This window comes from Folsomia candida, unplaced genomic scaffold (assembly GCF_002217175.1).
Source record: "Folsomia candida strain VU population unplaced genomic scaffold, ASM221717v1 Fcan01_Sc014, whole genome shotgun sequence".
Taxonomy (NCBI): Eukaryota; Metazoa; Arthropoda; class Collembola; order Entomobryomorpha; family Isotomidae; genus Folsomia; species Folsomia candida.
Window position 1 is genome coordinate 3,970,812 of NW_019091206.1, and position 17,571 is coordinate 3,988,382.

Here is a 17,571-nt window from a genome sequence, read left to right on the forward strand (position 1 = left end):
TCCGACTTTCCAAACTTTGTTTCTCCAGAGAAAGGCTCCCTGAGAGACGCCCTTAAATCTACTCCATACGACTCTCTCTCTCATCGGCCAATTGTCTTGTTCGTGCTACCTGGTGCCCATCCACACCTCTGCAGGCGCATCGAAGGGAGGGGAAGGTGGTGCTCAGGTATGTGTGCTGCATCATTTCGGCTCAAATTGATTCGCCGAGTTTTGCGCTTATTCGAAACCATCACTCACGTTCGTTCTCACAATGGAGGTCTCCGAACGTATGCTCACAGATTTGGACCAAATTAGTGTCAATCAATCACAAATATAATTAGTATGAAATTTGCAAATGGAACTATCTGCCAATGTGCAGGTTTTGCAAAGATATTTGCATTTAAGAGAAGGGAAAACGCGCCCAAGGGCGGCAAGGGCTGGCAAATTTTTATTTTCCAAATTTGCTGCCCATTTTTCCCGCTTTGAATGCAAATATCTTTGCAAAACCTGCGCATTGGCAGATAGTTTCATTTGCAAATTTCATACTAATTATATTTGTGATCGATTGACACTAATTTGGTCCAAATCTGTGAGCATACGTTGGGAGACCTCCATTGTCAGTGGATGAAATGCTCAAATGGACAACCGGGAGCGGTCAATTGTGCAAAGTTATTTGTTTTAGACATGGCGAGTCCCCTCGGAATCGCTCAGAATTCCTCTATTTGCAAGTCATTATGGAAATATGAAGTTTGGCCTACTTTATTTTACTCGAGCAAAATGTGGGCTGAGCAAACTTTCTCTGGAAAAATGGGTTAAACTGTTATTCGAGTTAACTTGTGACATTTTTGGTGTGATTGTATTGTTTGAGACCAGGAGCCTCCATGCCCAATTTTTAAAACATTGAAGAAACAATTGGTAGCATAATTATATCCATTTCAAGTGGATTAAGTTTGCACCGACATGATACTCATCCTTTTTAGGGTCAATTAAAATCATATGACTATTTTACAGCCAGGCACTCTCATAATTTCTAAATTTCCAAATATAATATATGTACATTAATTCTCTTCATTTACTGATTTTTTACTAAAGGTAAAATTGTTGCCGTTCATGTGGAGTTTATTTTCATTCCTATATTGCATTAGTAGTGTGCATTAGGTAGGGTCGGATTTCTTTATAATGCTTCCTTGACTTGTGGAAAATTTGTCATGGAATATAATTTACTGAATCGTTCATGCGTCAGAATTAATTAACTGAATAGAACTGTTTCAATCTGAATTACCGAAATTGGAAGGAGAACACAAACTATTTATAGATGTATTAATGTTTTCACTAAATACAACCTTTAGTCACACGAAGAGACAACCATCGAGGTTTTATGTATTAGTTTATGGAAGCATGTATTTGTTTATCTAGATAGTTCATCATAAAAACTTGGGTTCCATTCCTGTGAAATCAGATAGTGAGCCATGCTGGTCGTGTCGTGCAACCAGGTAATTAAGCATTTTATAGGTTTCTCTGTGTGAACTTGATGTGCGATTTGTCACTGGATTGCTCAGATGGATGTTTCTATAAATCTACTAATCACACAACGTTTGACACACTTGTTTGAAAGAAATGTCGGAAATTACAGTGATTTCACGGTTCAGTTCAAAGTCGTTAATTTTCCCGTCTCACCTGCAGCTTGTTCCCCCCGACACGTGAACTAATGATGTGTCATTTGCACTCCATTTACCACAATTCCTAATGCTGCGCAAATGTAATCTGTAATTGCAAAATGTCCCATGACCCATCCTCCCTCCATCCGTGCCTGGCCTCTCCATGAGCAGAACCCAAATTTACGTGCAGTATTTACAAGGTCCGTTGCGTGTGAGGGATGTCTGATGCCATAAATTGGGCGATGGGTGCTATGCGGATAATTGAGAGGGTTGTGCCACTGAGACGTTGAAAGTTTTGAGAAACTGCATGGAAAGTATTTTCGGCCAAGATATAGATGGTCTGATTGCATCCGGTGTGACCACTCCTCACACAACTGATGGTCAGCTATACCTATGTATGCTATGCACACATGGTTTATGGGCTTTGACAATGTGTAGAATAGTTTAGCAGTAAAAACGCACCACATTCTGCCACACAAACCAAATGCATGCATTCATATTTTGTGATTTGGTCGTAGATGGAAGTAAATATGTAGGCCATCGTGTCGGAAAGTTTACACGGAAAAGTTTGGCCAGACAACGGAGCGACGTGGTTGGTGTTGTTTTGGAAAGCAAAGAATCAATCATCACCGCGGTATGTGCACAGGTAGTGAGGCGGACAATTGGTCAGCAACTTCTGGTTCCGTGGATCAGGTTGCTTTCTAAATCAAAGAATTTCATACCAGCCCACACTCGACCGACCACTTACGCTCCCTTTTTAGCTCTCTCGGGAATTTTTGCCGTTTTTTTTTCGAACAGAGTTTATTGAGTGCAACGAAACGAAGCCTCGTCGTTTGTTTCTGAGGAGGAGTGAGCGAGTAGGAGATGAATTGAGCCAGTGAAATTGGACGGAGCGAAAGGAACGACGTACGGGGAGTTAAATCACAATCAGGAACAAAGGAAGGCTGCAGCAGTTTGATGTGGTCTGCTCAATCTTTCCCTGTCCTCGCCACCACATGCCAATTGTCCAGCTTTCTCCAGAATGCTTCACTGGCCACACAACACCACCACCAGCAGGCCAAAAAATAACTGTGGATGGACATACAATGTATTTGCAGAGCAGGCCTTGCTTGTAATTTGGACAGAAAGTAGGAATGTCGTATCAAAGTCAGAGAAAATTCGCCAGAAACAATGATGCCAACCTAATATTAGAACATTGTAACGGCTGCATATATTTGCAGGAAAGACGCGGAAGTAGATTTTTGAAATATATTAAGCATACGAATTTCAAATGTGCGGCAAACCGGAAGCAGGAGCGGTCAGTTGTTTTTGTTTGTGGTGACAGGTTTTACGTGAACTGTGCATGTGTGTGGTCACATCTGTCCACACGGAGTGATGGCGTCCTTTGACATTTGGCCCAACCACTGACCAAATTCTGCCCAATTAGTTAATAAATCGTGATACCCATGGGCAGAGGTTACCAGTTTCGACTGGCCACGGTACTTCGAAATAGTTTCCATTCCCTGAATGGAGGCTAGTTTGGGTCAGTTTGAAGGGTCGGTCACGTCACGACGGACCGGTCCATTCACGGAATGCATAATGAATTTAATTAATTGGCTTGTAGAGCTACCAACACTCACCCGGCGGCATTTCATTTCTCAATGTTGTCTGGCTGTCGTTGTTCCCCGCCTGGTGGAAAAGCTAGGATTTCGTCCCACAATCTGCATTCCATTAAACCTACACAAACGCCGCAAGCAACAAATGCAGAAGGTCACGTTCATATCAACTAGAAAATCCACATGGGTGGTCGTGGCATGGGTTCAGCAACAATCAAAATTTAAATAAATTGATTATTCGCACCCTCTGATTTACATTTTCACCAGATCAGATAACTCGGAGCCTTGTAGCAATTTGTAACACAGCGTGTTGAACTTTTCATTGGTGAGATGATGACGAGAGTTATTCATGCGTTCCGATGGGGAGAACTGAATCTGGGAGGAGACCCCACCATGAAGTTGACCTGGGATGGCCAGCAGAATTAAGGAGGCAGCCCATTCTTGGTGATTATACATGGATTCGTGTAAACGATGGCAGCAGCAGCAGCACGTGGTCCAAGTGAAAGTCGAGGAAAACGACTTGTTCGACAAGGAAGCACTTTGGAAGGCCCGACAGACTCTGAAGGTGCCATTATCATCACCCCATGGTGCTAAATGTCAACTCAATTGCTGGTTATGGCTTCACCCAAATGAATTTGACGTCTTTATTCACTCCGTCTCCCAGCTTTAGGCCGCTCATGTGACACTTGTTTAGCAGTGGTGACACCCACGATGTCTCGACTTCTCCTCCTCCCTCCTTAGAGAGCGTTCATAAAGCATGTGATCCATTTTCGGAGAATTTTGACCCCACTCACATGTCCCATGTTCGTATGCATATGCATGCGATGTGAATTCAGTCCAGAATTAGTGGCAAGTGTACGAGCTCCTCGTGGCGTATGTACACAAGCTGAAGATTAAGAAGCAGAGTCCAAATTAATAACCATGCCTCCGGGTTGGAAAAGATAGCTGCTTTTCAAATGGGGCGAAATTTAGGGATGAAGCAGTAATAAAGGCGAAGGATAAATTTTGATTCCGATCTGGCAACATTTTATTGACTCTTTGTCTTCCTTTCTTCTTCTGGATCAGTATGTCGGCACAAAAGGAATTAATTTGAGATAGACGGATGCTCTTTGCTACACTGGGCTCTCTCCTCCTGCTCCTTGCTTACCTTGAAAATGGATGTTGAACTGCTCAAAAATGTTATTTCCCAAAGAAATTGCTCATTCCACACGATTAAACCTTCTTCTCTTTTCTCATATGTGGTGGTCTGCTGCACGAGACATATTTTCATCTAAAAGGCTCCACACTCACTCGCCCTCTGAAAAATGGAACATTAAATTTTCAGGTCATTTTCTGTCTCAATGGTCAATTGGACCAGGACACGGTTGGGCGAGAGATGAAAAAGAGAAAGCGCTGATCAATAAGTACGACGAGGGGTCCATTACTACGTTCTACCTGCTATATTCCAATAGACTTGCTCCCCTCCACGACCCCTGCTTCATGCCCTGTCAGCCTGCATTACGGAGAAAACTTTGCGTTTTGCATGCTAAACGACGAGAAACCTTGGTACGAGTCACAAATTGTAAATGCTAACGTGCAAACTGTGCAACATTGGCGGCTAAACTACATCTGGAGTACTGATAACTGGAGAGATTACGTCACCCCCTTAGTTCCAAGGAGATCACGCTATGTGCGCCGCCCAGCTTTTGTGGGGAAGGATGAACACATACTTTTTGGAGGAAAGGTTGCTGAAATATTCCTGCCTTGATTTATGCCTTTCCTGGTCCTCTCCTTTCTCCTTCTCCTCCAAAAAGATAGGCCAACTGACTGGGGAAAGAGAGAGATGTGTTTAGTTCTATCTCTGTCTTGGTCAATCCTCGCTCCCAGCCAGTTAAATATGTACGCATAACACTTGTCATGTCTCATTTCTCTCAGAAGATCAAATTAAGGAGGTCTCTCCCTTAGAGGAAAATGAGGACATTTAAAATTCAAAAATGTTTGTGGGAACATAGGCTGCTTATCTATCTTGGATATTAGAGCATGGCCACCACGGGCTGGAGGAGAGGTCGTACCATCGCTGACCCCAAAAAGCAAATCGGCCATCCGAAACTGTTTCATAGCTTAGCAGAGCTTCTGCTGGCTGGTTCTGGCTCTCTCACAAGGATCGTTCGGACCCACTGCGTTCAGGATTTGCGAGGGAGGATGCACAATTTTCGGCCATTTAAAAAAACGTGTTTGTGCTCCAGGTCCCCAGAGGAGGCAACCACTGGTGGTGGGAGTAGGAAGGAGTTGTAAGTAGTGGTGCTCATCTGTGTTCGTCGCCACATTTGCACATTCCTGCACCAGTGAAACGTGGTGCAAGAAGGCGCTAATTTATGGGCACAGATGAAACTCGGCGTCCACTTTCACACTTTCACCCTAATTCGGTCCGAACCCATGTTCACTTGACCCTGCTTGCTCCTAAATTCCTCATCCTGGCAATCCGATACACACTCTCGAAACCATTTGTGAACCATTATTTGCACATTCACAGGATGGAGAGTCGCATTCATCATTTTGACCAGACTACACGCTTCCATGCATGTGCCACGTACGGACGTACCTACGCACACATAGAGCACACATGGCTACTTTGGGCATGGGATGTGTTAATCCGACTCCAATGGATGTACCAACTCGCGTCCTCCTCTAAAATTGATCATGTAAATACGAGTAGACGCTACTGGGCATATTGCAGAGCCTACTCGCTCCAACAGTCGCAACGTTATCGGTGCACTTATCATTCTAAATCATTGGCCATATCTCACCCAAATCTGCATCTCTCCTTTTGGAGAGCAGGGAGCCACTAATTGTGAGCGCCTGGTAATGGTGGCAGCAAGAGAAATGTGGGGGACGTGTGGAGCAGACGGAAGTAGATTTATACAGGGGAAGTAAAATGTGGTTCATCTCGCGACCCTGAGGAAGAAGGAGTGAAACAAAAGGAGCAATAAGTGGCCATTAGATTTGTGCTTTGTTTGATGATGAAAGAAGAGGCCGACTCGAGTTATTGTCAAGGATGGTATTATCTCATATTAATGGCCGAGGGTCGTCGGGTAGCTGTGGGCCAACCTTCCTCCTCGTCCCCCAACCACCACCACCACCAAACTTTGTATAGGAATTGGCTGCCTCTCTCACGACGACTACTTTCTCCAGGCAACAGCCCTGCTGCTTCCTTCCAAGGGACAGATTTATGAACGTTTTTTACATATAAATATTTTATTTCATGAATGTTTTCCCCAATTTTTCTGTACCGCTGGCTCCCATCTCTCTCTCTCTCTGGGCATACAGACATGTCCAGATAGAGTCGCTATCTTGTTGTGTAATAAGAAAATGAGAGCGAGAGAGACAACAACTTTTCCTCAAGTCAAAGGATATTAGTGAACTCGAGTCCCCAAGCGCCGCACGTACACGCATGTAAAAGGTAGCCAATTTTGGTCACATTTGCAATTAGGTGACTACGTGATTATGTAACTCGCGGTGTTGAGGATTCACAGGACAGAGTGGAGTTCATGCATGTGTGTCTCGTATATTATGTATTCCTTCAAGGCGGCTAATGAAAACTGGGGTCATCTCCGTGAATACAACGTGCTGATAAAGAGCATTAAACTATTATTTAGAATCCGACTGCTTTTCCATTTCCCCGAGCAGAATGGGTTTACTGCACCGGTGGCCATGCATTATCTATGAAAAGTGGAGAAAAGTGAAGTAAAACTTTTCCAGGAAGACACACACGCATGCAAATTGTAAATATGTAGCAGACGGAGGAATATACACTGGAAGGCGACACAACAACCTCCTCATTTAATTTATTTCGTGTCACTGCTCCACCAGCAGCAACCAACCAACCAACTTTTTTTTATCCGCATGTACTTTTCTCCAAAACAGGGCGACAAACAGGGGCGAGTTGGAAACTTGCACCCATCGTGTAGTGTGACAACGCGTGTCCTTCGGATGTACTCATGGTGTGGAAGAGAGCATTAGGTTTACGGAAATGGCAATAAAAAGTGGAAAAGTTTGGCTTTCGAGTCGTTTGAGTCTGAGGCGAACAAGAAGATTTGCATTTCTCCCCAGCATGAATCTTTTAGGACGCATCACCCTCAGCCCACCAACCACCCGCACTCCTTGGTCGGCCCATCTTCATCCGAATGATGAATGGAATAATTATGTAATGCAAATGTCCCTTGAATGTGCTACACAAGGCTGTTTGGGTCCTCTGCTTAAGCGAATAAATATGTGGTCCACATGAGTGAGGAGTAAGTAGCCAGCGGAATGGTGGACTCGTTCCTCTCCAAATGTTGGCCCAATTATGCACAATTGCTCTGGAACGAGCACTTTTCTTGCTTGTTTTTTGCCTATTTTTACGCGTGTTTACATGAATACGAGGATGAATGGGGGGATGCGGAAGGAGAAGTTGTAGGATTTCTGGTGTGGTGGTGGTGGTGGTGAAAGTTGGAGCAATTGGCAGAGTGCATCGCGAGGCTTTTGGCACTTGGACGAGAACAAAGAGTCACTAAAACAGATTTGTCGACTCGACTAATTGCCCGCATTCCGGGATCCGAGTTTCCATATCCTTTAGGAAATAAGGCTGTGTCCCCCGTTTTTTGTTGTAGTTTCGTCATTTCATCCTTATCAGCGAAACGAGTTTCCACTCTCGTGGTGATAAATAAAGTGGGATTAAAAATTATGTTGAATGAGGGACCACTATATAAACTCGTGGCACCAATAAACACGCTGATGCTCCTCCTGCTAAATACGGACCATGGTGAAAAGCATGCTCATGCACTTTGGAACGGTCCCCTCGCATGACTTGAGCTCATTAGCGAGTGAAAATCATTTCTTTCACCCCACAACCGCACAGTTTATTCATATTTATTTATTAATAGTGAGTGAAACGGTTGACATGATGGGCAAAGTTTACACGGATCCATAATAATATAATAAGCAAGCAAACGATGTGCACCTCCTTCTCCGCTGTGCTGCTCCTTTCCTGTCATGTCGCCACACAACTTTCTCCCGTGCTTGGTTCTCCTCGTGGTTGGTTGGTTGGTTGGTTGGTTGGTTGGTTGGTTGTGCAATTAGTGGGAGCACAAATAAAAAGCAAATCCGCTTTTATATCAACACACGAGAGCCATATGTTGCTCTCATTGTGTTTGTCGGGTGGTAGTGTAAAATGAATGTGGAGCAAGATTTATTAGAGCCTCCATTACCAAACCCTCATTGAGCCAAGTGAGGAGAGGAGTTTGCTCTCATTATTTTTCCTTTTATCGCCAAATAATCACTTTACTTATCGCTAGAAAAGCAGGCCAGCACATGAGAGACAGCTTCGCTCGATACTGTTTGCACGGGAGTGAATAAGGCATGAACATCTTCACAGGCGACTAATGGTGCTACAAGGAAGGCTGCTTGGTTGGTTGGTGGTGAGGTTTTAATTGGGCCGACGTATTTAATGATGTAGTTGAAATTGATTGAATTAAATTGGAGGGTAATAAATCATACGACATTCCGCGGCTCCACATATCTGCAACATCCTCCAAAAACGATAATGAAGTTGGCAAGGAGTGAGCTGGGTGACGGACAAAGTAAATCATTGGACAAACAAATTAATCATCTTGACACATGCAGTATCGACAAAAATGAGCCGGCCGTCGCCACCATTTTCTGATTGGACTATCTCCAACGCTTTGCTGCTGGAAACGACAGAAAAGAAAGTGTGGAAAAGTGTTGCTTATATCTTCTTCTTCTTCTGGGGTCCGACTTATTTGTTGGGCAACGCGTGTCTGTACTCGCAATATCTAGAAAGAAAAACGCTAATGATTTTGAGACGGGAGATATTCAGCAAGTACATGGTTGGCGCATTGTTATCCACTTTTTGTCATTTGATGAGGACGGAAACCAGTTTCATTTTGAAGAATGGGACACGTTATTGTCATTCTAGCGATATGCAAGTGTTCGTGGGGTGAGTGAGGAGTCTTTTACTGGAGAATGCACGAGACTTGGTTGAGAATCAAGTTGGTGGGGAACATGGTTGAACAATGCATGGCCCATCTCCATCTCCCATCATCTCATGTATGCAAAGTTGGCCAAGAGGGAATTGACCCAGGCAGTGGGATAATAGAGCTACTTACGGAGACAATTATGGCAACTGCTCCTCAGTCAGAATGGTAATGGGATGCACAGCCAGTTCTCCCCTTCACGACTGCTCCAGAAAGAAAGCAAGTCTGCAATGGCCAAGCTCTACGACAGATCTGAACGTTGTGCTCCCAGTTATTCCAGCAGTTTAACCATGCTTTTACATGTATGACCATGATTACTCTTAGGATGAGTTAGAGGGACTTTGTGAGAAAGCAGGTTGAGCGATGTGCATATTGTGCAGGAATAAAGAGCGTTACACATAAGTTGAAACTCATCTCGTCGTGATAATGTTTTATTTTCTGCCCTTTTGATACTGATCGGCAATGTGCAGAATTTATAAATTTTTTTTTTTTCAAAAGTCAAAAGTATAAATATTTCATTTTTTTAAACCAACGTCGACACGTTTTTAGCTTGAGATTTACGATATCGTGTAACTGATGCAGGGAAAATATCCTATTTATCCTAATCTACGGAGCAGTTGAGCATTTCGGTAAAAGTTATTACTTTAGGTGAACTCATTTTACGTCGCATAGATTCTATACGCTGTTTCGAAACAGTTTTTGTCACCGCGGGAAGCCTTAACCTTCACTTCTTTCAATAATAATACATTCCTCGCAGACAATGCCAGATGCAAGGTGACGACGACATTGCACAAACATTTCAAAGAATAATGGATTTCCCCATTTTTCTCGAAAATCAGAAACACAAACTTCTCCCTTGATTCCTGAGATCCAAGAAAACATTGATTGAAATGGTGGGTCGGCCGTTTTTGGGTGAGAATGGCTTATTTCTGGTGAGGATGGAGAACTTGTGTGACGGTGAGATTGCAATCTTGCTGTCTTTAAAAAGGACGTGTGTGGTGGGATGGTTGGACTTTGGCGATGATGTGATGTCGCTGGGAATGAAGAGCTTTATTATTCTTATGACGGTAATAACTTGTGAGAAAAGGGGGCCTCTCAATGCGTGGCTGGCTGGACTCACTCCAAATCTCCTCTCGTACGTCCAGGAATTTACTTACCCGACGACTCTGCTGGGCTGTCCGGAGCCTTGGCGAAAGTATTGCCTGCCATGCACCCTCCTTTTATGCAGGAGGAGAAGATTCCTCCAGATTTCTGATCTCATCTCTCGCACCGTCTCAGCCAAAGTCCGAGTGACAGAAACACACACATCTTTTTCTCATCCCGTCCAGCTTCTTCTGCTCCCCTCGTATTTATCGCGTTGAAGGGTTATTGCTCCAGAAACTGCAGCAGGTCGAGTCATGTGGAGAAAGCGGATGGAGGACGCATATTGTAGATTAACTGGTGGGTGGGTTAGGTAAAAGAAGTGCTTCGGTTGTGGTGGGGACGGTTGTGAGCAGAACACAATGCTCATTTTGAGTGGAAATATCCATCCCATTGTGGAGAACTATCTTGATGGGGCGATTTGAATTTTCAGGTTTGCAACGTTCTCCTCCTACCTTCTTGTGAATGTCAACCTCACGACTGGGGTTTGCATCCATCCTTTGATGTTATCTCAACAGCCACTTATTCTCTCGCCTCGAGTCCCAGTGACGACGAGAAGATCACTCTCGTCGTCGTCTCTTGTCCTCAAACGTTGCAGACGGAACGCTACTCATTCAATCCAAACCACAAAACCAAACACTTCTCGACAGCCAGGCTGTGTTATGTAACGCAGTATTTTTAGCTACTAATTTCTTGTTTCATGTGTTGAGGTACGTTACGTTTTCATGATGATTTAAAATCCGGGTAGATTTATGCATCACAGAATTTCACTCTCTCTCTCAAATGGAGTTCATGCACCACGTATTTAGATTCCATGAATGATTATGATTATTGCGCCACGCTGCTTTGAACGTTCCAAATTCGGTCGGAATATTAAGTCGCACCATAATAATTGCACGAGGTGTGGTGACCTGGAAATCGTAGGAAAAAGAAAAAAAGAATAATTAGAAAATGCCATCGGGAAACGAAGTGGAGGAAATTTAAATGGAATAAGAATACCTTGCAAATCTGACTTTGGGATCCATTCCTCAATCGGTGGAGCGGATTTAAAACTATTCCGCACCTGCAATCAGTACAAAAAGTTGTCTACATATTTTATTTTGAACCAGGCTCGCAAAGAAAATTTCTCAACAATGCAACAATAGCTGATTTACAATGGAGAGGGAGTCACGGACTCGCAAAAAAATGAGAGCAGATTCAATATTTATTTCTTCTTTTGAGTTTACTACTTCCGGAAGGGAACACAATAATTACTACGCTCCCATATTTCGTGGTTCAATAAGTACGAACATATTTTTGCTTCAGCTGTCATAAAATTTGTAATAAAAAATGTCGAGTGGAAAGAATCCGAGGGCGGAAATTACAAGTCAGCGTAGGACGAGAGTGAATGGGTGCGATGAAGCCTGGCTGCGAACATACGAATGCGTCGCTGCTGCTTCAATGATACGAATCGACAGAGGAGATGCCGACACGTGTAATAAGATCGGTGCAATTCTTGGTCTGAGAGAAGAATCCGATTTCAGAGAGATGAAGGCAAGGTGAGGAAGAGAGGGAAAGGTGTCAAGTGTGCCAAGTCAGAACTACCCAAAAGTTCACACCACCAAGTTCCCATCATCTACATCTTCAGTTATTATTATATGGTCTCCGTCACACATGGAACTCCGTATTTCTGACGAGATGTGATCCGCCCAGTGGGCACCCGCATCTATTCCACCCCTCGAAATATGTATGTGGAAGGTCGTCCAGGATAACTGGAGAAAAGTGTGTGCACTTCTTTCTGGTGGAGATTGCATAAGCACAAGACGATTATGCTCAACGATTAGATTTCGTCCGTAATGAAGGCGTGTCGCAAATAATTTGGCCTTGGAATATTCAATTTCCTCATTTTGACATCTAATGAGTTTGTGTACTGAGGAGAGCACGGCGTGAAAACAGGAATGACGAGGCTATATCTGTAAGTACTATCTGTGTATGTAGCACATGAAGCGTTTCCGACCCTGATTTCCTCCCATGTGAAGAGACGTATATCGGTCGTCCTGTGTATCTCCTAGAGTATTTCCTATTAAGTATACGTATGTGTACAAACATCTTGGAGGAGGCTGTGTGTGTGGTAAGCAAAAGTGAGGGAGAAAGCAGGCTTCAATTGAAGGAGCCCATTAGACCGTGGCCGCACTTGAAGAGAAATTCCTCCCGACCATTCACTCATATTATTCCGAAACCATTGAATTCGACTAAATCCCATCAAAATAAAATCCGTCACTCCGTCTCCGTCCATCTCCTCCCTGGCTCCGCACACGGACCAATAAATGCATCACATAAATAAATGGAGATCAAATAATTCTTTCACAATAAGAACGTACTCATGTGCAAAATATTGCCAATTTTGACAGCTATCCATTTATCCAGAGAAAATAAGGAAGAATGCCATTTTTCGTTCTTTCGAGATTTTTGTACTTTATTATTAGATTCGAAATATGCCAGCTTTGCGACTGATGTAAAAATATAAGAAATAAATAAATGTGCCAAATGGGAGAAAATAAACCCACTTACCGATTCTGCTTGACGAAACACTCGTAAAAAATTGATCCCAATCAGCTTCTTCAAGTCTTGCTCAGTCCATGTCCCGTTTTTTAATAGCTCCTCGAGCAAATTTGGATATGTCGACACATCTTCCAGCCCAGTTGGAACGCTGTAAAGGGCACAAATCTTAAAACTTCCCATTTTCATCCTCACCAAATCAAAAATAATACAAAAACGCATCTACATTTTTGACCCAAATGAAAAAACTTCACTGCCCAAGCCGGCATCTTAATAGACATTTGTTAGCTCAACCCGACGACTGGGAAACCCTGGCTAATTTTCCAGCCAATGCAAAATTTATCAGAAAAGATGTTGCAACGTGAAAGTGCAAAGCCAGCGACCCACATACTTTCCCTTGGCAATATTTAGTAACCGTGTGTGCATGCATGGTTCCGAAGTGGATGTTTTCTTTGTGAGGAGGGATCGAGAAGCATGTACGTAATCGTGGGAGTGAGCGTGGATGTAAGTCGACAGGGGAAGAAAATTAATCCAGACACAAAGAGAGAAAGATAGATGTAAACGTCAGCAAAACTCACAAGTTAATTCCGTCGAAGCTGAAATACAGAAATATACGTTCGTTCAGTTACAGTGCACCTTTCACACTCGTTGAGAAGTACATGGCTGTACTCACTGTGTGCATTTCGAGGGTAGTAAACCTAGAAAGTGATCTCAAAGGTAAAGCTTACCCGCTGCCTATTCCTACGTGGTCCACACCCGCCACGTCCCGAATGTGCTGGATATGAGCTGCATACGAGACACATGAAAGAAAAGGCATGATGAAAGCCTCCTTATTATTATTATTATTATTAGTTTTATTATTGTGCAAGGGAGTAGGAACCAGCAAGTTGAACCGTCTCCTCACTCGGGGAGAAAGCAGGGAGAAAGCGGGAAGTCTTCCGCAGTGGGAAGAAAGGTGACAACAAAAACAAATCAGAGATGAGAAATTTGAGAATAAATCAAACTGTGTGACTGGATGAGGGAAGTGTTGGCTGAAATGGTGCAAATTTCCAGAACAAATCGATTTAACGGCAAAGAGTCAAAGTCGTCGTGGAGTGGAGGGCATGGGTGCGACGACATGTAGTGAGAATTGGGTGTGAGAGTGTGCAGGGTGGATCAAGTGTTGGTTGGCGGAGCAGACGCTATATTTTATTCAGGACGGGAAACAGGATGATAAATAATGAAATGAGGAGCTTACCAATGACATCTTTTATATTTGCTGTCTCGTTACAAGTAAGAAACACGTTATAAAATGAGACCATCACCACTCCTCCGTTCTTAGCCTGAAATTACAGCAAGAAAAAGGGAGACATTCTCAATCTGCTGCTCTACTTTTACTCTCTCGGAGAGAATCCTCAAATCATTGATCACTCCTTTTGTCACCATTATTTATGGCCACTTTCAGATTTGTCATAATCTAACCGACTCTGCAACTTTGCAACAACAGGGCGAATAGTAAAAGGAATAATAAAGACAGCTCACCACGAGTTGGAGCACATCGTCAGGCACATTTCGGGAGTGATTGCAGATCATGTAGGCAGAAGAATGGGAGAATATCACCGGAGCTGAAATAAGTCACATAACGAAACTTGCTTGAGACGAGGCACACGATTTGCAAGTCTGTTGATTTGACTGCCACTTACCACGCGTCACCTTTAAGGCATCCTTCATCGTCGCCACACTCACGTGAGACAAATCAACGATCATTCCCAATCGGTTCATCTCTAGCACCACCAACTGCAACGTTTTTAATTCCTCATTTCTTAGACATTCGACCAATTATAGTGGAAATTATGAGAAATAAGTAAGATAAATGTATTGAAGCTATTTTTCCCCGTGTTTCATAAGCCCTCGCCCATACATATTATTCTGTCTTTTCTAGTTTGTTGCTAAAACCGCAGATTGTGGTCGAGGATCTTATTAGACGGATGAGCAGTTTTTCGCCACGCCATAAATTCCGGACTTATCCATGCAAGGGGACACATTGTAATTAATTTGCCGCTTTTGGAATAACTCATCTATTATTACGCGACGTACGAGAGCTGCTAATAACACCGCAAGTGTTTGACATTATCTTATTTATTCCTCGTCCAAGTGTATTTCTTGCCGCAGTTTAGTCACCACCATCGCGGTTTGATTATTAACTACCCTCGCAGATCATAAATACGTACCGTTTACCCATAAAAATTTAAATACACTCATTTTTCATGCTCTTGCTCCTTCTTCGGCCTTCGGAAAGGAGGACGAGAGGAGGAGAAAGTTTGGAATTATGCATGAGTTTTGTGGAGACGGTGGCACTTTCTTCTTGGTCACACGACAGAGCTGACAACAGGATGCAACGTTCCACAAAGACGGCTTAACGACTCATTTGTTATTTAAATACCAAAAACAAAAAAGATATCGTGGTGGAGCTGTGCTTTTTGGCTAATTCAACCACGCACTGAAAAAAGTCGTGGCTTTGTACGATTACGACTGTAACTTATTCATTACCAGGAAAACAGTGAGTTCTCAAAATGCAGTAGTGCTGATAGAAATTGAATTTAGAAGGAATGAAAATAGGAAAAAATGTGCTTGAATGATTTATCGGACTATTTAACGAGTATGAGTAGCACATTCGTACAATATTGATTTTACGGGATACATGTACATTTCACAATTTTCGAAAAATGGGAAAAATTCAGACTATCTTTTGACAGGGAAATAAAATCCACAGAGAACCAACTTTTCATCTTGAGCTTTCACATTTTTCTCCACATTCAAGTAGTCGCCCTGTGGGCTGGATTTCTTTTACTGATTTTGATAAATCCACAAAAAATCTGTTTACTCAACCGTTACCTTCTCCACGTCAAGAAGGCAAGAAAGGGGCTCAACCTACATGCTCCACTCTCTCCCTGCTTCTCAAAATTACAGAGGTAGGAAAGTGAAACAGGAGGAAAAACACGGGATCACTTTTAAATAAACTTGAAAATTGCTGATCAAACGGAGCACGCGGTTAAGTTTTTTTACTATTTTAAACCCATGAAGTGCCATCCATCCATTTTCTGGCGAGTGAGAAACGTTTTGATCATTGCGAATGCGGGGAAAAAGATTCGATTGTAACTTATGTGACAGACCATAAGTTGAGGCTGCATAAATTTGCTATGTTGTTGGACATGGGGGGAGCCGGGCTGGAAGACAATTGGGGAGAACAAGTATATCGTTTGAGTGGCAGCAGGAGCAGTATCTGGGTCTCCTACGACGACTAGTCTACTAGAACGGTGTATAAGAAGGGAGACCATTCTGAGGTCTCTTCTCTCCTCATAAATCCGTCTTCCCACCCACCAGCCTTTCCCCAGCAGCCCAGTCAGTTCCTCACAAGGGAGGTCTACCAGGGGACGATCTCAGATTCTGACCAATCCAGTGTCAATCGGTCACAAATTTAATTAATATGACATTTCCAAAGCACACGATCTGTCAATGGCCATGCTTGGCGAAGATATTGGCACCGCAGAGGAAGAAACGAGGCGTAAGTGTAAAATTTGCCAACTTTTGAGGGCGTTTTCTTCTCTTCGGACGCAAATGTCTTTTCCAAATCTGAACATGGCCAGATAGTGCCTTTTGCAAATTTCGTATTATTTAAATTTGTACTAGATTGCACAGGTTTGGTCGAAATCTGCGAGCATCCGCTCTCAGACCTCCCTCGTCGGTCACAAAGGGAAAGCAAGAGGACAACGCGAACAACTCCAAGCACAAATACATATTCTCCGAAAAAGATTTCTGCTCACTCAAACCGTTAACTTTTACTGTTTGTTGTTGAATAAGTTTTTTTTTCTGTTTAGTAAACTTTACTAAAACTGATCAACTTTTCTTCCGAGAAGAATGTGCTTATAATGTCGTCTCCTCCTTTTATTTAATGTATTAAAAGGCGGCTGGTGAAAGCAGGGAGGTGGTGGCAGCATCAGCAACAAGACAAACTTGCCGACTCAGTTATTGCTTATTGCTCAATTCTTCTCCCTCATTCGATACGCAGAAAACATGTTTGCTTGCTATGATTCGAGCCATGCGAGTTCCCAGAAGCGGTGGAAATTCATTCATCACTTGCTCATCCATCAATAATTACGTGGAGTTGGCTGAATCTTTCATCTTTCGCGAAAAGATCACTCATTGTCACGTTATTACCACTGCTCGCTCGCTCCACATTCCCAGGATCATGAGTCAGCCTTATTAAATATACGTACGTACATACAGACAACAACTTTCTCCCCACGAGTACATTACTCCAATCATTCAAGGGTCAACTGTGGAGCTGTGAAACATACCTTTCCAAATTCAGTAAGGCCACCACGTTCAGGAAAATAATGATCCTCCACTGCCGCATCAGCCCTGCAAAGACAGCCAGAAAATATCAGACCTGTACAATTTTATACTCTTGGATGCTGTCAGAAAACGTATGCATAAACAAATATTCTCCTTTTCAGATCAATTAGCGAGTCAAGTTAATGAACCAAGTGATTCCATGTTCGTGTGTATTCAGGTAAACGAATCGAGTAATCGGAGCAATAATCTTTTTAACTTGGCTCAATTACGGGAAGGCTGAGGGCTGGCGTGGAGCAAGGAGTTGTTTATGTGAAA

General features: G+C 43.1%; 1 protein-coding gene across 2 annotated transcripts in view; it reads right to left on the reverse strand.

Annotated features, from left to right (window-relative positions):
- Nucleotides 1-9,646: 9,646 nt before the first annotated feature.
- Nucleotides 9,647-17,571, reverse strand: part of LOC110855851 — a 47,063-nt gene continuing 39,138 nt past the window's right edge. For both annotated transcript variants that reach the window (XM_035856663.1, XM_022104243.2), the window contains exons 12-20: nt 17,259-17,322; nt 14,604-14,697; nt 14,443-14,525; nt 14,159-14,243; nt 13,650-13,707; nt 13,500-13,517; nt 12,934-13,072; nt 11,383-11,446; nt 9,647-11,294 (exon numbers count right to left, since the gene is read on the reverse strand). In XM_035856663.1, the coding sequence (XP_035712556.1) occupies nt 11,257-11,294; nt 11,383-11,446; nt 12,934-13,072; nt 13,500-13,517; nt 13,650-13,707; nt 14,159-14,243; nt 14,443-14,525; nt 14,604-14,697; nt 17,259-17,322 (643 nt within the window). In that variant the 3' untranslated portion in view covers nt 9,647-11,256. The remainder of the gene's footprint in view (nt 11,295-11,382; nt 11,447-12,933; nt 13,073-13,499; nt 13,518-13,649; nt 13,708-14,158; nt 14,244-14,442; nt 14,526-14,603; nt 14,698-17,258; nt 17,323-17,571) is intronic.